Genomic DNA, 22122 nt, shown 5'->3' with positions numbered 1-22122 from the left:
GGTAGACACACTAATTATAATTGGATGATCTACTATCTCGTGTATATATCGATGTGAGATGCACAAATAAATTTTATTTTTAAAGAGGTGCATCCTGTAATTTTCAAGGAGGAATACACGAGCTGGTGGCTAAGTATAGCACACTAAATCATTACACCAACGCAACATAGGTTCCTCCTCGCGAGGAGATGAAGCATGAGCCACATGTACGTCGGATTCAAAATGCTGTAAGTATCCGTGTATTTTTTTACAGGTTTGGAAAAAGTCGTTGCATTTTATTTATGGATTAATAATTTCTATTTACTTCATATTAGGTTGAAAAATTGTTACATAATAGTTGACGTACTGCGACTGATCTTTGTGACTTCGATGATGATGATGAACTTGCTCATTATTATGCATCTTCTTGATTCAAGACATGTCGTACTACATTTGACCTATTAAAAGAGACATTGAGTCTAGATAATATTATTTTAGAGGATGAGACCACACATACAGATGGAAAGACATGCTATTGATGAAGTTGGTCATCCATTCATCATCGCAAAAACACATAGATTTGCTCGGATGTATTATTGTTGTGTTATTTTTTTAGTTAAGACTTATTTTTATTATTATTACTTTTGTAATATTATTTTAGCTAATTATTATGTTAATTTTAATGTTGTCTTACATGTTATGCATTTTCATATTTATTTTAGATTAACATGTGAACATCGCGAATAAGCTGTTTAAAAATTCAAATAGTTCATTTACAAGTTAAGAAACACACATTGTTATGTTTCATTATTGTTATTATCAATCATCTTTGTAATTAATAAACAAAAACAATATTTAAAAATAACACATATTAATTTGGGATTATAATTAATAAATAAAAATGATTTTAAAATACTGCACTTTTAATTATAGGTTTGCAGTTTGGTGATTTATGGTTTTGTATGGGTTTCGGTTGTGGTGATTTTTAGACTTTGTTTTATGTAAAATACAAGATCGAGTTTAGGTTAAAATTGTGCTACGATAACATAACTACTATTTAATTAGCATATGTGTATTGAAGAATCACTATTGTCATTAGCGATGGTTTAGATTGACATGTGTATTGCAAAGAATACACACATTTCATTTAAGAACACTACATATAAATATTTAATGTCATTTTGTTCAATAAGTGATGGAAGATAGAAGCGTGGATTTAAAGAAGATTCACATTAAAAAAAACCTAACAAATATTTTGATCAAACCAATCAACACTGATAAATAGATATGGTGTAGATCCTTTTATGGCCTAATAGAAATGTAAGTAACATGGAGATAACAATTACAAAAAGGATATAAGAATCATAGATGATTAAGTGTGAAGACATGATTAAATTATCAATGTTTTCAAGTGAAAGAACATGGTGCTACTAACCTTTTTTGTTAACAAATGAATGAAACCCATTCTTCTCTTGATAAAAGAATGTGTAAGCATCAAATTGGTACCTAAATTAAAAAATGGTAGGCACCAATTCAGTGCCAAATTAATACAACAGTTGTTATATTTATCCTATAAATAAGATGTATCCCAAAACTTTTAATGCACCATCAAGGTGAAGAAGAGAGAAATCCCACAAAAAGGTAAGTGATACATTTTATGAGGTATTTATAAAAATAATATGTCAAGTGTTTACTCGTATTATTTTTTAAAGAGTTATTGTAATCCCTATAATTCTTAATAAAAATTTTTTATAGTTGTTTGTGAACAAAGTTCAAGTAGATGACGAATCATGTAAATTCTTATATGCTTAGTTTTTCATTTTATCTTATTTTTGAATTTGGTTATTCCAACAAGAATGAGCCAAATTTAAACTCTTAAGAATTCTTATTGTTTAGTGAAGCGGCGGATAATTATACAAAAGAAAAAAAATCATACCTCAACATATTATATTTTCATAGGATGTGTATTTATAATTAAGTGTTAAATCAGACAATGAACCATATTATAATTCAAAAGTTATGATTTTATATTTAAATTATATTTGAAACACCGTACATCCCCCAAGACAACATTTATCCTTTAAATGTCATTTGCAAATTATTTTCATATAAAAACTATTGAATTTACGGTAAATTCCGGATATATTTGAGATTTAAATGCTGGATGACATTCCTTAACCATCCATGCTTATAGATTTCTTCCATTCAACACAAAGATTTCTCTTCTCCCTAAAAGGGAAAACTTAAAATTAAAGTAAAAATAAAAAAAAGTAAAGTTTTCTCACACAAAATCGTAAAAATATTCGACGGGGCCTGAGTGCAGGATCTGCTTATGAGCATTCTGTGACTTTCACTATTTACCATAATATTATTCGGATTAACATTTTTTTTTAGCCATGTTTTTTGTTTTCTAGTGTTCCTGCACAAGATGTATATAATTACCCATAGGCTCCCGACGTTCTGAAAATGAGGTATGTTTATGGTGACTGCACACCGAATTCGTTTCTCAAGAATTTTATATTTTCACAAGTCGACGTGACACTTTAAAATTTAAATATTTTAAATTTATTTTTTAAAAATTATTGTTCAAGTTTTATAAACCTCAAAAATATTAGAAATTTATACAATCGTTAACTTTAAGATCCGTATAATTAATCAAGGTATTCATAAGCTGACTCAGACACCCATGTTAATAATAATAATAATAAAAATTTGTATTTTTAAGTAATGAATGACAAAAAATAAAAAAAATCGTTAGCCTAATAATAAAAATTTAATTTCATAAATTCAATATCTTATAGTAAAGTGCAAGTCTATTTTCATTCTTTTTTTATATATTTCTAAGTGATTCTCAAAATACTCTCTAATCCAAATAAAAAAACTATTTGAAATTATAGTAAAGATTGAGTTATAAAATGTTTTTTTACATAAAAATATATTAAAATAATATTTTTTATTTTTTAAAATTTATTTTTAATATTAATGTATTAAAATAATTAAAAAAATAAATTTAAAATTTATTTAGAAGCATGTTATTGAACATTCCCAAATAAATAGGATGGAAACCATGAATTCAATTTTTCATCACTCAAATATAATTATATCCTGTTTGTTTTTGTATTTTAAAATTTATTTTTTTTAAAATTATTATTTTTTTATTTTTTTCTTTACTTTATATTAATATTATTTTGATGTTTTTAGATATTTTGATGCAATGATATCAAAAATAATTTTTTAAAAATAAAAAAATATTATTTTAATATATTTCTAGCTAAAAAAATATTTTAAAAAATAAATTTCTCACTTCCCGCAAAGCAAAATTTAAACTTCAAATTAAAGTTTTTTTAAAATGGAAAGAAAAATGTAAATTTCAAAGACTTTTAAATCGTAAAAATTGAGGGAACCGATCGGGATGTGGGACCCATGAACCTGCCATGAATGACCCATCTTGTATCTTGCTATGCAACTCTTTCAAATAAAAGTGGACCCCATTCTCCATCAACTTGGAATCCACCCAAACCCCCAAAATTACACCTCCACAACCGGACATCAATCCTTCCCTTTCTGGCCCTTTTCTCCTCCACTCAACTCCGCTCCGCCAACAACAACAGCAACCAATCAACGGAAAAGTAACCGGAGAATCTGAAAAGGATAAGTAATTATCACATGGCATCATCATCATCGTCAAGTAACAGTGCTTTTCGAAATGGCAGCAGCAGCGCTCAAAGGTCACTTAAACCCCTCACCGCTTCTAATCTCAAATCTTCCTCTTTCAAATCCAGAGTCCACCCCTCTCACGCTCCTCCCCCATCTTTCCGCCGCAGCTACCCTTCCACTTTCTCCGCCTCCGACGACGGAGGTGAGTTCCTTCATTTTCTCTTACTACATTTTGACTCATCTCGAACTATGTTGATCACTAGTAGAAAACATTTATAGTGGTTTTAGGTTTCCGGAAATGGATCTTTGTTTGAGTTCTGAAGGAGTATCATTCTGTGCTGTGGATTTCAAAATGTTTTAATGGTTTTGACAGTGCCGGGAAGAGTTAGAGTGGCGGTGAGATTGCGGCCGCGAAATGCGGAGGAGTTGGCAGCAGATGCGGATTTTGCCGATTATGTTGAATTGCAGCCTGAGGTGGTCTAAATGTGCCATTATTAGAGTATTGTTTTTGAGCTTGATTGTGGTGTTCTAATGATTCTGGGGGCTTTTTTTTTTGTTCAATCTCAGCTTAAGAGGTTGAAGCTTCGAAAAAACAATTGGGATGCGGATACATATGAGTTCGATGACGTGCTTACTGAATTCGCGTCTCAGAAGCGTGTTTATGAAGCTGTTGCTAAGCCTGTTGTTGAGGTTGGTTACTTTTGGCTTATTTATTGTGTACATTGCTGAATTGAGCAACGATGCTGGCGCTTTGTTGTCACTAAACATTATGTTTTGGGCGTGGCGTATCCTAAAATCCTTAAACGTTGCTGTCAACTTCCGTTTTGTTTGTATGGGTTATAATGCCACGCTGGATGTTCATATGTTATCTGTAGGGTCTTATTTAAAAGTTTTACTGATGTGAGTTTTCATTTTTTAGAGTGTTTTAGATGGTTACAATGGGACAGTGATGGCTTATGGTCAGACCGGTACTGGGAAAACTTTTACTCTTGGACACCTGGGAGAGGATGATACTTCTTCTCGTGGGATCATGGTTCGTGCAATGGAGGATATTTTAGCAAAAATCTCTCCAGAGACTGATTCTGTCTCAGTATCATATTTGCAGGTTGGGCTCAAGTTAGGTGAAAGATGGTTGTACCATTGCATGATCTATTTTTATTTGTTTTTCTTACATTTATTTAGTGACAAATTGAATGAAATTACTTCTGAACTTCACCATGTTCACTTTGATCTTGTTCTGTTACAGTTTGCGCCTTCACAACTTACCTAACATTCTTGTTCTTTACAAACACGTATAGCTTTATATGGAGGCTGTCCAGGACCTTCTTGTTCCGGCAAACGATAATATTTCTATCGTGGAAGATCCAAAAACTGGTGATGTTTCAGTACCTGGGGCAACTGTTGCAGAAATCAGGGACCAGCAGAGTATTGTGGAACTGCTAAGATTAGGAGAAGCTCATAGAATTGCTGCGAATACGAAGTTGAATACTGAATCTTCTCGTAGTCATGCTATTCTAATGGTGAATAATTCTTCTTTACTTTTGACGCTCTTGATTCAGTTTTCTGTTTGATGTATAGTTGCATATTTTAGTGCAGGTTCAGGTTAAGAGGTCATTTACAGGACGAGAAGATGCTCTTTCAAGTGAAATTGATAATTCATCTCATTTGGTCAAACCTTCAAAACCTATTGTTCGGAAAAGCAAGCTGGTTTTGGTAGATCTGGCTGGTTCAGAACGTGTTCACAAGTCAGGTGTGTATCAGAAGATGTTACTTTTTCTTTATATCCATTGGAATATAAGTGTGGATATATACGAGGTGGAGTGTGGTTTCTGACGATCATGGCTTTCTTAAACCTCTTCCTCATGTTTTTATGAGTTAGTAGGTTCTTAACATATGCTCTTTCCTCATTTGACAGGAAGCGAGGGACATATGCTAGAGGAAGCTAAGTCTATTAATCTCTCACTGAGTGCACTAGGGAAGTGCATAAATGCACTGGCTGAGAATAGTTCTCATGTTCCAATTCGCGATTCAAAACTTACGAGGTTGCTTAAAGATTCATTTGGAGGTGAGTTGCCATTCTTATTCATGTAAGTTAATTTTTTCTTAGGTTTTGATACGATCTGACTGGATCAGTTAATTAGATGTTATTGGTGAGATCCAAATTAGTGATCATTTGAACCATTACCTTACCCTTGTTGTTTCTTGAGAGGAATAATTCATTTACTAATTTACCATTCAATGAAGGTTTATTTTCATAAATGAACTGGCCTTTTATTCTAGATTTTTCTGCAAAAAAACGCCAGTTCATATTTTGGTCACATGTCATCTCACTGCAGGAACTGCAAGAACTTCTTTAATTGTGACCATTGGCCCATCACCACGCCACAGGGGCGAGACTTCGAGCACTATATTGTTTGGACAAAGGGTGAGCACTGTTGATTCATGTGTCATGCCTTGAATTTTTGCAGTACATTCCATCAAACAGTTTTTTCTCTCCTCTGTTATAATGTACAAATTACAAATACTATTGTGAAATGTGTATTTCTACCTTTTTACATCATGACTTCATACTGCTTTTATTTGGCATCCCTGTTACTTAATGAGAGTTTTATTAATATGCATAGTGTATTTATGATGGCACCATTAAAGTATATGTTACATATTGATGTAGCATAAATAATCAACTGATTGTAAATACTTCATCTGTCTTTAGGCAATGAAGGTGGAGAACATGCTGAAAATAAAGGAAGAGTTTGATTACAAAAGTTTATCTAGAAAGCTTGAAATACAAGTAGACAAGCTCATTGCAGAAAATGAAAGGCAGCAGAAAGCCTTTGACAATGAAGTTGAAAGAATAAATCAAGAAGCACAAAATCGTATTGCTGAGGTGGAAAGGAACTTTGCAGAAGCCTTAGAGGTCAGTTCAGCTATTGATTATTTCCTGTAAAGAAGAGCCTTGCATGTTACTTGCAAACAATAGCACTGTGTTCATTTACTTCTCTGTTTGTTCTTTTTGTACAAAACGTGGAAAGAGCCGAGGCTGTAATGGTCATGGATGGCACTCATTTTTTTGTCAATGCAGTTTATCTTATACTCATTCAGGGTTTAGTTTTTGTTTAGATCCTGGAAAGAACAAGAGAAATGAAAGTTGAGGGACTAAAAATGCCTTAGGAAGGAATTTACTCGTGGCAGTTTACTCCTTTCATTCCTTGCTACCTTTTAACATGAAATTGGAGTCTTATTGTTTCAATTACTATAATTTTTTTTTTCAACACCTTTAAGTTTCCTGTTGCTTTTTGTAGAGGGAGAGGCTAAAGTGTCAGATGGAATACATGGAATCTGTCAAGGAGCTAGAGGAAAAATTGTTAGCAAATCAGCAAAGGCATGGCCGTGATGACTTCATCAATGATAATTGCAATGGAGAGGTAATCTTTCTGTGGCACTTGTTGCTGTTGAGAATGGAGTCTTATGACTGTTGTCAGATTGAAATCTATGAATTCCAGTTAGGATTCAATCCTCTCTCAAACTTTATATTATATCCAGCTGCTGTATAAATTTTTCCTTTGATAAAAATAATATTCGATTATAGGACAGGCATATCCCTGCTAATTATGATGATGCACTTATAGTTCAGTACAGAATCTCTTGGCACTACGATGTACTTACTCATGGCACCGTGTTACAATGAATGTTTTGCTGTTATATCTTGACCCTTGCCAGTGCATTTTATCTTTTCTCTAAAAATTGATTTTCCAAATTTTTTCAATATGAACCCTGCCTTTTCTCCCTTTTCCATCCTATTTCTCAGGAGCTGGGCCCTGTTTCTGAGGAAGTTTCTGATCTTAGAAAGGTGCTTCAAAATGAAATTCAGTTAAGAAAGGTGGCTGAAGATGAGATCAACAAACTTAAGGGACAATTTGAGCAATTTATGCAGCCAGGGGTAAGGATTAAGCTTTGTATTGCCTTTTTTCTCTGCACTTTTCCCAAACCCTCCACCATCAATCCACAGCCAACCAAAAAAAAAAGAATAAAGTTGTGGATTATTTATGCACTAGGCTGGTGGAGATACAGAGATCATAAGGCTTCACAAGATATTGGAGGATGAGGCTTATAAGAAAAGGAAACTGGAAGAAGAAGTTGTGATCCTACAAAGTCAGTTGTTGCAGTTGACTTTTGAAGCTGATCAGGTATTCAATTTAGAAATATTGGGCAGTTTTCTTTTTGTGCGTATAATCACTCAAACCATGATCATTTGCTCTTAGGTTGTGTTTGGTATTAGGTTAAAATTTGGAGGGAAAATGTTAAGAAGTAAGATTAATGGTTAAGTGTTAAGGGTGTAAAAAAATGTTAAAAGGTGAAATGTTAAGGATGTTTGGTAAAAGATGAAAAATTATGTGTGATAGTGGGTCGCGCTTGAATTAAACCAAATTTTAAATTAAATATTATCGTGAGAAATATTAAAATAATAAATATTTGTTGTCTGAAATTTGAGATGGGATCAAAATGAGGGAAAAAATGGTGAAAATTAAATAAAGAGAGGGCAAAACACAAAATTCAAAGTTCCCCCCTTGAAAAATCCTTCTATTCCCACCTCTCCAAGGTTTACATTTGACCCCCTTTTGAGGGTTGAACGTCAACCTCCTTTAAATATTTCCCTCCTCTAAAAAATATACCAAACATGAGTAAAGGGGTGAAAAATTATGAACGTAAATTTTCAACCTTTTTACCACCTTACCATAATTTAAAGGGAACTTTTTAATTTTTAACTATGCTTTTAATTCACAGGTTAAGTTAACTTTAATTGTTACAAGAAGCAACGTCCTTGTTCAGTTGCCCATCCCCAGCCTTAATCACAGACAAAATCATATATTATCTATAACTTTAACCTGGTTACACCTTCGATGTTTGTAGGCAAAAAGGTATCTTGAAAGAAGTGGATCCGCAAATGGTTTCAGTGGTGTAGATTCTCTCATGTCGCAAGCTAAGAATTCACAATTTAAAGAGACTATGAATGGACAGAAGGCTCCAACTGCCTCACTTTTTGAACACGGTAATAAAATTCTTGCACAAAATCATGAACCATGTTTGGTCCATGCGTTTCTTTTAGTTTAATGATCAATGTATTTGACAGTTGGATTGCAAAAGATTTTGTCACTGCTTGAGTCAGAAGATGCGAATGTACGAATACATGCTGTAAAAGTGGTGGCTAATCTAGCAGCTGAAGGTCAGTACTCATTTATAGCTGGAATGGATGAGCTGGGTTGTGGTAGATCCTAGGTTCAAACTATAGTACTTTTTTATTCTTCTTTTTATTTCATGCAACTGATTTGTGTTTCACCTTGTATATCATGCAGAAGCAAATCAAGAAAGGATTGTTGAATCTGGTGGTCTTACTTCCTTGCTGATGGTCCTTAGAAGCTTTGAAGATGAAACTATTCGCAGAGTAGCAGCAGGTGCAATTGCCAATCTTGCAATGAATGGTAATTGTCACCCATACTTCTCTCTTGTCATCTTCACAATTATTGCTTAATGGTTCCAACACCAATCAGCTCCTAAATATATAGGTTTTGTGTATTGTTGCCTTTCTTTCAGAAGCCAATCAAGAACTAATCATGGTTCAAGGGGGAATTAGTTTGTTATCTATGACAGCAGCTGATGCTGAGGATCCTCAAACTCTACGCATGGTTTCTGGAGCTATTGCAAATCTCTGTGGAAATGGTATACTGCTTGTTCTGCTGCATCATGCTAGTGTTTCTTTCCTCTTCATATATTTTTGGCCATTATTAACATTATAAGAAGGTTCAGTTTGCTGTAAAATAGAAGCCATGGAAAGGTTACTAGACCTTCATCAAGACAGGAGTGCAAGAATGAAAATCTAGAACTCATTTCAGTAAAGGAGTATTTCTAACAGCATGTCATCAAGAATCTTGCTAGAATGAAAATCTAGAACACATTTCAGTTAAGGAGTATTTCTACAAGAATGTCATTATTGATTCTTGATGAATAGTTAATTTAATAACATGCCAATGAGCATATAGCTTAATGGTACTCTTGCATGAGCAAGAGGGGTGAGGTCTCAGGTTTGAGTCTCGCCTTTGTCAATCCAACTTAATAAAAATTGGAGCACATTCATCAAAGAAATGTCAATTTATTAATTTCCGAAGGCCATATACATATTCTTTAGCTTTGCTTCAGTGAATATGCTGTATTAAAAAGATGCCATTGAGAGAAATGCATTTGCTGCAGCTGTTAATTTGCCTCCGCTATGGATTTAAGTCTCAAACAAAAATTGTATGCTTTCAATGTTTTAAACTGGATGTCATATCAAATTATTGTGCGGTATTGACATACTACATTCTTTTTGTCTCACAGATAAGCTACAAATGAAGCTGAGGTCTGAAGGTGGGATAAGAGCTCTGCTAGGAATGGTGAGGTGTGGACATCCTGATGTTCTTTCTCAAGTAGCTCGTGGGATTGCAAACTTTGCAAAATGCGAGTCCCGAGCATCTACTCAAGGTTAGTCTTCAGTCTCATATGATCTTGACCATGAACTTCTGCATCTAAGGCCTGCAAACAGGCTATATCTGGACCTTAATGGCAATTGATATCACAGTCAATCTCTCTGGTGGTTTGTCAAATCAGAAAATGGAAACTTATAATGTGTTTAGGGAAAGTTTTTATTTTCATTTGTTGCTTCGGAAAATATATGTTTGATTTTAGGTTGAAGTATCTGCTTACTGCTTTTCTTGGGTTTTGTTCATGTGGGTTTATTTCTTTTGTTGTGGGGGCACTTGGGCAAGTGTTAGGGTTGAGGAGGTAATTATTGCACCTTCAAATTTGTTAAGAAATTCTATTAAATGATCTCAGCTCTCACATTCTGGCCAGATTCCTCGATCAAGTATATGTCTGATAATGTGTCATATGTCCAATAGCACACTGGCTAAGAATATATCTGATAGTTCATGGACTGTGTCATGAACATATTTGTATGGGAAGATGTGAATGAATCTATATTCTTAATGTTAACATTATGTTGGCCTACCACAGGATTAAAAAGTGGCAGATCTCTTCTTATAGAAGACGGCGCACTTCCATGGATTGTACAAAATGCTAATAATGAAGCTGCACCAATCAGACGCCACATTGAGCTTGCTCTATGTCACTTGGCTCAGCAAGGTAAGTGCCACTTCCTCATTTTGATCGAGAAAATTCCCTTTGACATGTTCCTTGAAAGGTCAAACTTGTATTTCAGAAGTAAATGCAAAAGAAATGATCAGTGGAGGTGCACTTTGGGAGCTAGTTCGTATCTCACGTTATTGTTCTCGAGAGGACATAAGAGCTCTTGCTCATCGGACTTTGAATTCAAGTTCCACCTTCAGGTCTGAAATGCGGCGGTTACGGATAGAGTGTTGACCACATGTTAATTTTTTGTTTCCATATCTGTGGGCCAAGCCAGTTCTCTGGTTGCTGTATAGATTGGTCAAGAATCACGAATCATTCTTTGCACTGAATAATTACTTGGTCAATTGGAATACTCTCGCATTTTTTGTGTAAAGAGGCGAGACTGGGGGGATTGTTTACAATCGGTCTTGTGCTAGTGTATTAATATTTGTAGCTGGATTGAGGGAAAAGACGGGAAATGGTAGTTCTGACATGAGAATAGACTCGTAGCCACCATGAAAAGAAAAGAAAAAAAGTTTTGTAACTGGAGTTGAAGTCCCGTAGGACAAGGGACGCCTGCCGCACTTCACCGTGTGTAAATTCAGTCTATTTACCAGCAATGAAAATATTCGTTGGTCAGCTTTGTCATGGTGAAGACTACAGATCCTTGTCTCTAGACACTGCTTTGTAGTCCGTGCTAGAGTCTATAGGAGAGGGAAATGGAAATCAATCTAGAACCTTACGTGAGGTCAAGGTTAATGAATTTTACCAATGAAATAAACACAAAACATCAAGGAAAAGTTCTCCATATAATTTTGAAAAATGGAAATCCCACGAGTTTCAACTACGAATTTGCAGGGTAACCCTGCTTGGTCAAATTAAAGCCGCGTAAGCCCTTTAATGCTTCACTTTCCTTCCCGCTGACCCGTTAAAAAGCATCTCCTTTTCTCATACGGCTGACCGAGAGCCTAAATCACAAAATTTACCGGATCCGGGCTGATGATCACTCTGACTCACTCTTGCCTGGGTCAGTAGTCCGTGCGAGTAGCCACCAGCCCACCAGGCACCACCTTGAAGCAAACTCCCAACACTAACGATCACCAATCTCAATTCACAAACCTTCAAAAGGGTGGTTCCCTCTTAACCCAAATCGATAATTTGGTTCTATCAAATGCTTCATTGTGATTAGGCTTTCATGGCCAATATATATATATATATATGATGTTATGTCATGATTCCCTGAAATGCTATTGCTAGCAACATTCTTTCTGTGTATTTTCTTTACAAGGTCTCATTTACTTCACAAAAACGAAAAAAAAAGAAAAAAAGAGGTCTATCTCTCCCGTATTAATTATTATAGGATAATTAATCCCCTTGAAAGCCTTAATTAATTGAATAGGATAATAAGTGGGTTAATTCCCAAATCACCGCCTAGGATTTGACACCTCAGAGGAGCCGTGGAAAACATTATCTTATTAATTGATCTTTTTTTTTTGAACGTGAATGACTTATTTTAAGACCGAGATAAAAAAAATCTCAATACACAAAAGTCAAAGAATATTAAAACTAGAATAACAAAAATGTCGAAATTAAATACTCATCTCAGATACTTTGTAAAGACATCTTTCAAGGTAAAAGATAAAAAGAAGCAGATAGAGATATTAAGTTTAAAAATTCACAATTAAAATTAGAGAAAGTGTGAAAAACATGTGTAGTTTATAAATCTGCAATATATATAATAAGCATATGGTTACTTACAATAACAAAAAGACTAACATATTTACTAAACAAATATATATATAATATTACATAAATAATAGAATCACAATCTTGCATGCATTAGTACTAATGTATAAAATTAAACAAATTAAAACCAAAATAATATTTACTTGTTGAAACACTTTAAAATTGATCAAATTTTGTTATTGTTAGGGATTAATTATTTGTTCTTAATGCTTTATTGCTCATCACTTTATACAATATAAGTATCTCATGATTCCAACATCACCACTTTATTTAGGCGTAGTTTTGTAAATAAGGTCTAACGAATTAAGAAAATAGTATTCAATTATCCATATGCAAGGACTAAATCTAAACTCTAGATTAAAAGGAATTTTGAGAGAAAATGAAACTTTAAAACCAGAGAGGAATGTTGGGAAATTAAGTGAGAAAGAGTACTGTCAAATTCTAATGAAACAATGTAGAGTTTAGCAACCCCAAACACTCCTTTTCAACCCCTTTTTATAGAGAATTTTAAGCTTTAAAAGTTAATGGACTTTTTCTACTAACAACTTTGACTACTCACAGTAAACTAGAATTAAAACTAAATGTTTTTGGATTTAAAACAAGTAAATTCTAACTTGAAAAAATTGTTCAGGTACTATTGAAAGAGTTTTGAAAAAATTAATCAAAATTTTCTTTCCATGGAATAAACAAACTAATGGGTTGAAAAAAATACTTCTCAATGGATCAGGCCCAAACTCAAATTTTAGTTGCAAAAAATAATTTTTTTATAGTCTAAAATATTATTTTTATAACAAACTAAATTCAAACTTAGGACCGATCCAAAGCGCAAGCTCGAGCCTGTGAGCAAGGACGTTTAAACCCAAAACCTATTTTGCTTAGAACCTCTTTTTAAAAGCTTGGATGCCTTTTGAGTTTAATTTTTACCTTTTAATTTTTCACTTTATAAATATGAAGAAAGCTTTGTTTTTTTTTTTACTTGGAATATAGTTCTTTTAGGGGTTTTGGGTTTCATAAAAATATATCAACTAAGAATTTTTTAAGATTAATTTTTCATTCATTCATAATTTATTTAAAATATGTTAATATTCTATATTAAAAATTTTATATTAAAGACTAAATTCTATCAAAATCTAAATCCTAAAAGTGAGTGTACTCACTTTTAATTTTATCCTATATTAACCATGTTCTTGACCAAATTTTCCAACAAAGACTTCAATAAACTATCATTATATTTACTTATCCGTTGAAGAACTCACTCTATGAGCTTGTTGCACTTGTAAGACAAAGGAATTTAAGGTTAATTTAAATCAAAAGAACATACTGTAATGAAGCTAAAAGAACATATTCCTGATCTTCACAGGACATTAGGACACTCCTTTGCTCACGGGATATTTATATAGTTACACCTCTTTTTAAGGTGATTGGACATGGCTATTATTCTTCCATTGACATAAATCAACTCCTGTACTATTAATTTATTGCCCCAGGCCCGTGAGATTAATGAAAGACGCATCAACTTCGCTTCTTCATTGACATATATCTAAAGCTTTTAATTGCGAAACTTATTGAAAGTAACCTTACAACTTGGCATCTATCAAAAGAAAAACACTTTCGCACTTGCTTTCTTGAAACTCATATTCCTTTGACGAGCTATGTATGAGCAGCCAACTACTGATCTGAAAATTATTACGCGGTTCAGATTTATATGGATTAAAGTTGTTTGGTTAACTAATATAGCGTGTCTTTGTATCTTTATTGATCATCGAGGTGGGTTTTTGTGATGTAACTGAAACGTAACTAGTTCTCTTAAATAGTTTCATGCATGGTTTATTACTGCAAAAGTTGCTCCATAATTAATCTACAGAAAGGGTGGAATTACAGAATTACAAAGTAGTTACTCAAGTACTATCACTCTCGCAAGCTTGTTACTCACATTAAATACTAATTACTAGCTATTGAACAACTCAGAAATGGGTGGAAATACAGAAACACAAAATAGGAGCCTGAGATAGGTAAAAGGGTCTTTCTTTCTGCAAGGAATCTGAAATCAGAGGAATGAAAAAGCAAAAGAACAAAATGAAAGATGTTGATAAACAGAAGCGGAGCAATATGCACAACGTTACATTTATAGTTTTAAAATCCTAACTCAGAAAGGGTCCATATATTGCAAGACCTAGTAAAAGAGCAGGAGTTTCTAGACAACAGGGGGGCAAGTACTACCCGAGCAGTGCTCGACTACAATGATATTCTAAGGAGGAAAAAACTGCATAAAAACATATCTGATCAGAAAGGGTCCATATATATACAAGAAAGAAATGAAGGAAAACCAGGTTTAAGGTTCAAAAGTGTGGTATGCAATGCAAGCACAACTGGGACGTGGGCCGGGTGTGTGTTGATCGATGGTATAAAGTCAGTCATCAAATTTGAAGTTCTTTCAAGAGATAGGTACCAGAAAAGAAAGCAAAAGGCAAACATAATAAGAGTGGAATCTCAATATTTTTATTCATACAGATAGATTTAATCATTGAAGTGTAGTTCAAAGAATCAATATGTGTTAATCATGAAGAACCATAATGGCATTTGGGGCAAAGTACAACAAACAAGGTCCACTTAGCTACCAACAACAACAACAACAACAACAACAACAATCTCCTCCAAGCGGTACAAAATCTAGGTGCCATATTATATATTTTCTCAGTTTAAACCATGTAAAAACAATGTAATTAAATATATTTAGTGACAAGAAGATTGAGGAAATGCTCCTAAGTCCAAACACATAATTAAAACACTAGCCAATCCAAGAAGGAAATAAAATAGCATAGCAAGACAAGAATATATGGATATGGGTATAGATTTAGTGGTATATATATCAATTAATCAATTTTTAATTATCAATATTTCTTTTAAAATATAAACTATGAAGTTTAAGAAGAAGGAAAAAAAACCATGTCTGTCCATAATATAAAACGGATGAAACTCTTCAAAATTAATGAAAAACATTCTTTGCACTTAAAAATATTCAATATATATGTATATATATCAGTGTACGTGCGTTAGTAAATAACTGAGAATTAGTAATATTGTTTATAAAAAAACAGGATAACTAATAAGGTAAATGAAATCAAATTCTCAACCGGCTCCAATAGCTACATATATATATATATATAACAACTGAATAAAAGGAGAAATTCAATGTTGGTTTTTTCAGTGCAAAGAATTTATGAGCAAAATTAGGGTTTCAATTTACCAATATATATATATATATATATATATATAGGGTTTGAACGGGTATATTCACTCAAGAACTCAGAATTTAATTTATCTATTTTCTTATACATGTCTTCATAATGCTTACCTTGCTTATCGACTCGTCCCTACCCTTGCAGTGACAGTTTTAGAGAGAGAGAGAGAGAGAGAGAGAGAGAGGTGGGAAAGTTTTAACGCTTGATCGAGGTCTGTTTTTCCTGCCTTTACATGGAAGTTTTATGTGCATCAATGTTGCCTCGAAAAGGAGCTTTTACAGAGAAATGCACGTGCAACGCAGTACCCAATGTTCATCTCTCTGCCAGTGCTTCCAAATGTTCAGTAAAAACCCTAACCAGTCAGAAATAAAAAAGCAAAAAGCAAACGAATACATAAACAAAAAAAAAAAAAAATCAGATGTAAAAAATATAAAATTAAATCACCGCAGTCTAAGGAGATCCAGAACTCCACTGTAATTATATTTTCTAAGAAAATTAATAGATGAGTGTGTTCGGATCATGTAACATAGAACCTCTCAAATTCATAGTGAGCACACATACATAAACAAAAGAAAAAGAAAGAAAGAATTGGACAATATATGTTTTTTTTGTTTCCTTCTTCAGCAAAGAATATTTCAAAGATTAATTATCAGGCAAGTTATCAGAACTGCAGCTGAAGAAAAAGGAAAGAAATAGAGATAATTGCAATGCGATAACTTGACGATGCTGCTTCATCTTCAAGCTAAATCAAAGGAGCTACTGATCTGATAAACACCAAACCCACAAAAAAAAATTCCATAAATTTGTACATCCTTCTTCAATCATAGGTAGCTGAAAACCCTGATGAACAACATCTTAGAAAGATACCTAATTCTTAAAGCAAGAAGAGGAGAATGAAGATGGATGGTTAAGAAGTTAATTAAAGAAACAAAGAGTAAAAGAAAGAAAAGAAAAACCACAAGTTTTCTTGTTTTATTACTAATAAGGAGGGCGGCCGCCTGTGCCCCAATAGGCCTCAGATGGGAGTTGCACTGAATTTAGTAGATTCTGAGGCAACCCTTGAAAGAGAGATGTGTTTGGATCTTGCATTAGTTGGTGTTGTTGCTGATTCTGTTGCCCAATGCTACTAACTCCTGGTGACCCTAAAGGTCCAGTTCCAGGCACCGGTGTTTGCGACTCATCCTCTTCCAAAGGCAGCCTCTCATAAGCTGCATTACCAAAAGAAGCAGCCATGATCACCACCGGTCCAGATGCTAGAAGTGGGCCCACCACACTCCCCCCAACAACTTGGCCTTGGCCACCAGCTAAATAAATCGTCAATCCTGAAGCAGCTGGTGGAGCTGGAGGTGGCAAGAACGAACCTGAAAGCGATAAAATCTCGAATCTTCCATGTAAAGTAACCACCGCACCGGGCGAAGCTGGTTGCTTAAGAGTTACATTTGTTACTGTTCCGGTTCCACTCAAAATGCAAACTCCTCTTTGCCTCCTCCTTGCAAAAGTTGATACACTGTCCATGATATCGCAACCGGTAGCGATTTCCATGACATGGGATCGAAGGGCATTTGGGCTATCTCTTGTGATTATGATTGGTGGTTTAGGCTTGTTTTTAGACCCAGCAGGCCTACCTCTTGGTCTTCTTGTAATTTCTCCTTCTCCACCAGCGCTTGAAGGAACTAATTCTTTGCCTTCTGCTGTGTTGTTATTATTAGTGGCGATTTCAGCGTGCTCTCGCTTTTGACCACGGTTTAAGTTACCGTTACCGCTTTGTTCATCTTCAGAATTCTGTTGTTGCTGGTGTTGAAATTGATGTAGATGAAAATCTCTTGTGTGGAAAGGTGGAGGAAGAGGACGCCCATGAGCCGCAACTGGATCCATTTCTTTTTGGTAGCTTGAAATCAACCTAATTAAATTGGCTGAAACATACAAGAAACGAGCCCAAAAAAATAGAAAGATAGCAGCAAGGAGATTCTTAGGTGGTTCTTGATTTGTCCCTTTCCTTCCTTTTTTGACTTCTTTTTCTTTGGATGATCTGTAAATGGATCAAATCCAACACCAACCTTCACCAAAAGATGGAAAAGGATGGTCTTTCAAGCATCAGCCACCAAAATTTCAGCAGAAATAAATTAACTGAATCAAGCCCATATATCCTTTTCTTTCCCTCTCTACAAGGTGATTTCTTTTGTTTTAATCTCTTAGCTAGGTTATAATCTCAAGTGTCTAGCTAGCTCCTATCCCACGAAGATAAAGAGAGCTGTTGGTTAAAGGTTTGGGAGAAAATGAACAGCAGAAAAAGGCTAAAGCTAGCTGATAAGAGAGGGGTGGTGGTTCCTCTTGTGTTCTGGGTTTTGGGTACAGATAGATAATGTGTGCTGTGGGTTAGGGTTAGGTGAAGGGCTAATCCCATCGGGTCCATGATAGAAGGGTTTAGTTTTGGTAAGAGCGTGCGCATGGGCGGTGTGTGGGTCCTACTTCTCCCTCACTCTTTTGTCTCTCACACACTATCGGGTCCCAATTACACCCCCATGTTTTCTCCTTTCCCCACCTCAAAATGTCTTAGAAAGCCTGCTATCCAAAGATCATTTTGTCGTCCCTCCAGTTTGTACTTGAGCTAGAAGCCCTTCTTTTTACTATTTTTTCTCCTCTTCTCTGTTGCAATTTCTGGCAACAAGCCTGTTCTTAACATATCCTTTAAATCCTTGAAGCTTGTTCACGAGATGGAAAAGAAATTCATGAATTTCTTGCAAGGAAATGCAAAAAGGTGAAAGCTTTTTAACCAGAATAAAAAAGAGTTAAGCGTTATTAAGATTAGAAAATGACAAACAACATAACAAATTAAACTAAAACTGATGAGAGCTCAATACATAACGCTGGTGTAATCAGGTTTCCCAGGAGAACGTTACAATTAATAGTTTCAACAGGCAGTTCTAGTAATTTTGTGAAGGGATTGGGGGGATTCCAAGGGGTGGTCAATGGTGGCGCGTGGGACATGGGAAATAGGGTTGGACCTACAGGGCGTGTCTTAAGGGGGGCTCTTGATTTCTAGGAATGTGAATGCATTGATGTTGATGTGTACGCAGTTGTTTGGGGTCCACCGATTGCCGATCATGGGATGCTAATCAGCTCCAGCTCCAGCTCCTTCCCGCTCTCTCCTCCTCCTTATCATGATACTCAACATGGTGCCACTCTCGCATACGCACGGCATCTTTGGGGGAGAAAAACACATGTAAAAATATATGAGCATCGCATCGCATAATGAAAATTAGGAGTGCAAATTAATGACTTGAATTTTCTCCAATCTTGATTATTAAGGTTAATTTCGGACAAATTCATTTGTTCAAATTAATTTAAATTTGAGCGTCCAAATTAATAAATTAATTATAAATCAGCTCTATCTTGGGAATTAATTAATTTAAATTTGAGCATCCAAATTATTTTTAATATTAACATGTCAAAATAATATGAAAACATTAAAAAATTAATTTAAAGTAAAGAAAAAAATAAAATAAAATTTAAATTAGTGAACAAATGATATCATTTCTATCTTGGTAGCTTGATGTTCGTTCAAGTTCAGTTTTGCTCCCCGGGTTGCAAGGGAAGGTAATTAAGTCCCTTCTAACACAAGTCAAGGGAAGTCCCATGTTTCTGTCTTGTGTGAGTGCATTAATTTCTGTGCCTCCATGATAACTTGATTAGTCCCATTTGACAAATCGATATTACAGGCATCTATATAATACATGTGGATCAAATCATTTAGGAATATGTTACAATAATGATTAATAAATTAATAATAACAGTATCTATTGCACAAATCAATTAAATAATTTGAGTCCATTCCAACATGCTTAGTGTAATTAGGGTTGAAGTTCTTAATTCTTATGAGAATTTCAAAAAAAATATACAAGTCCTTCAATATATATATATATATATATATATATATATATATATATATATATATATATATATATATATATATATATATATATATAGGCTTTATATCTCCCATAAATGATTAATGTATTTGATGCATCTGTAGTTATCATAAATATATATAGTGGCTTCTGTCAATTCAAGAACCAACGTGACCTAATATATTTAGTTCCAAGCAGCATGGTGGTGGTCTGAAAAGATCGATCCACGTATATCCCACTTCACGGAAAAAAAATGTAGTGTAAAAAAAGAAGTTATTCAAGATAGCATGAAGGAGTCTTCATTGATACCTTTTGCTCTAGGAATAACTTAGAAAGGCAAGTTTACAATTACTCCATAGGGAATGGTCAAGGGAAATGATGCCTGTTGGGCCAAATTGGAGCACGACAAAAACCGAAAAGTATAAATCAAGGCAACAAACCTGAACTACTGGGTCAATGTGCTATATATGCTCAGTTACTTGTTTCCTCCATAGCCATTTTCTTTCATGAATGTTTTAGGATAAGATGTTTGCATACAAGCAATTAAGTGATCGGAGGTGATGGGCCGAGGATCTCGCACATTTTACATGATTGGTTGAACTTAATTACAGTAATTGTCACATTAATTTGTACAAAAAAATTGTATAATTTGCTTGTAAGTATATCGCTGCTCAATGTTTTATGTAAGAGTTAATTCTCAAAAGAATCCATGTTGTGAGGCCTCATTGACTGATGCTTACATATATACATATAGGTGGTGGTCAAGCAGGTTTGTTTTCTCCATCGATTTTCTAAGTTTACATCTTAAAAAAATATTTTACTAAATGCACTAGATCAATATAAAAATATGTTATTAAAATCATTTAAGAAAGGAATCCAATATTGATTGATGCTTGCACAAAGATGTTAAAGATGTTAAGGTTGACCCATGATAGATGATAGGTGACCCAAAAACAAATTAATATTTATGATGGAGAATAGTTTCTAATTAAAATCTCAAGGGCAAGTTTTTTTCAACATAGAAAGACTGATACAAGAAATTTTTTTATGGGAAAATGTTATTTTCTTAGTTAATTTTGTCTTTTTTTAATTTTTACTTTTCTATATTATTATATTTTTCCAGTTTTTTTTATTGAAATGAATAGTTTTTGTAGCTTATTTTTTCTATTCAATATTATTAGAGTTTTCTATTTTTTTTTATATAAAGGGTTGTAATTATAGTCTTTTGACAAATGAAACATAAATAAATAAAATTAAGTATTTTGAGAGTCTCCTCTCACAACTGTAGTGCTCTTGGTGTTTAAGGGTTTTGACTTGTAATAAATTTTATTATTTTTTGCTCCCACGTGCATAAAACTTTTCAAAGATTATTCAAAATTGATCAAAAGTCATCAAAGAAATCAACATTTACATGTTAATTGATCAAAATATCTAAAAAAACTAACGGTTGAATTTTTTTATATGACCTTTAATGTATGGTTTTTAATTTGATGATTTAAACAGCATACAACAAAATGGGTTTAAATCATAACTTATAACTTGGGAGTTGTTATATGGTCCAAACAACTAATTTGTGAATCTATCAACAACCACTTTGTTTATTGATACATGCTTTGTTTTTTCTCGATCTCCTTGCTAATATCTTAATTTAGGTTATAAAAAAATTGTTGTGGATGGCGTGGCACAGCATTCAGAAGCATAGTATTTTTGTATATTACTGCTAATTAATAGAAGGAGAATATATATGATAGAATTTCAACTTGTAATTATAATAGTATATAAAAACACGATTTAAATCTCAAAATTTATTAAGTGAAATTTTAAGAAGTTTTATATTATATATGTTAAAGAGACTTCTATTGATTAAGTAATTAACCTGAAAGCAACGGTTTTCTTTTGAAGACCGTCTTCTTTGAGTGTTAAAAAAAATTCGGGTACACAAGGCGCAATGACATATGTATGATGCTACAGATCATAGGCACCAGCTAGTAGGTTTCAATTAAATAGAGGCATGAGTGGGAAGCAGAAGTTTGCCGAGGACAGACAAGTATGTTTTGACTGCATCGTCAATGGTGCTGGATGTTGTTGAATCACAAACCAGGGCGTGTGGGCATGAGTGTGAGAGAGAAAAGAGCGTGGGTGGCGCTGACAAAAAAAAAACCTGACTGGCGATGTGAGAGCTGAGACAGAGAAAAGGCAGCTAGGCTATTAACAACGACAAGAACAGTACCATATACAGTCTATATCGCATGCACGAGCGGCATGAAATGCACACCCTATCAAGGGAGACTGGTTGAGATATTTTTGAATCATTAGTGAGAAATTGATGGATCACGAATGGAGGAGAGGAAGCTACCGCTTGCTGTTTAAACTATCGAGAGCAGTAAATTGAAGAGAACTACGAGTTGTCTCCACTTCTGTAGAAATAA

General features: G+C 34.0%; 2 protein-coding genes across 3 annotated transcripts; one reads left to right on the top strand and one right to left on the bottom strand.

The window, feature by feature from the left end:
• The first annotated feature begins 3478 nt into the window (after positions 1 to 3478).
• Positions 3479 to 11436, top strand: LOC133690622 (kinesin-like protein KIN-UB). Of its 2 annotated transcripts, none has more exons than XM_062110851.1 (19): positions 3479 to 3838; positions 4010 to 4110; positions 4204 to 4326; positions 4556 to 4741; positions 4935 to 5156; positions 5239 to 5386; positions 5552 to 5701; positions 5973 to 6061; positions 6350 to 6553; positions 6939 to 7061; positions 7445 to 7576; positions 7692 to 7823; positions 8548 to 8686; positions 8768 to 8860; positions 8991 to 9116; positions 9229 to 9354; positions 10009 to 10152; positions 10684 to 10812; positions 10889 to 11436. In XM_062110851.1, exons 1-19 carry the CDS (start codon positions 3646 to 3648, stop codon positions 11047 to 11049), a joined length of 2721 nt encoding a protein of 906 aa, XP_061966835.1. In that variant the 5' UTR covers positions 3479 to 3645; the 3' UTR covers positions 11050 to 11436. The 2 variants fall into 2 exon arrangements, with proteins under 2 accessions (XP_061966835.1, XP_061966834.1); XM_062110850.1 differs by having other exon boundaries at positions 3480 to 3838; positions 5233 to 5386.
• A 5042-nt stretch (positions 11437 to 16478) lies between these two features.
• LOC133691427 (AT-hook motif nuclear-localized protein 22-like) lies at positions 16479 to 18189 on the bottom strand. The gene has a single exon (XM_062111931.1). The coding sequence runs from the start codon at positions 17658 to 17660 to the stop codon at positions 16764 to 16766; it is 897 nt and encodes a 298-aa protein (XP_061967915.1). The 5' UTR covers positions 17661 to 18189; the 3' UTR covers positions 16479 to 16763.
• Between the last annotated feature and the right edge of the window lie 3933 nt (positions 18190 to 22122).

This window comes from Populus nigra, chromosome 4 (assembly GCF_951802175.1).
Source record: "Populus nigra chromosome 4, ddPopNigr1.1, whole genome shotgun sequence".
Lineage (NCBI taxonomy): Eukaryota > Viridiplantae > Streptophyta > Magnoliopsida > Malpighiales > Salicaceae > Populus > Populus nigra.
Note: the sequence above shows the minus strand (reverse complement) of the source record. Positions and strands in the feature narration are given on the sequence as shown.

Coding starts and splice junctions, on each gene's coding strand:
- LOC133690622 (XM_062110850.1), top strand. CDS start 3,646: ATGGCATCATCATCATCGTCAAGTAACAGTGCTTTTCGAAATGGCAGC. Junction 4,111..4,203: donor ATGTTGAATTGCAGCCTGAG/GTGGTCTAAATG, acceptor GTTCAATCTCAG/CTTAAGAGGTTGAAGCTTCG. Junction 10,813..10,888: donor ATGTCACTTGGCTCAGCAAG/GTAAGTGCCACT, acceptor CTTGTATTTCAG/AAGTAAATGCAAAAGAAATG.
- LOC133691427 (XM_062111931.1), bottom strand. CDS start 17,660: ATGGATCCAGTTGCGGCTCATGGGCGTCCTCTTCCTCCACCTTTCCAC.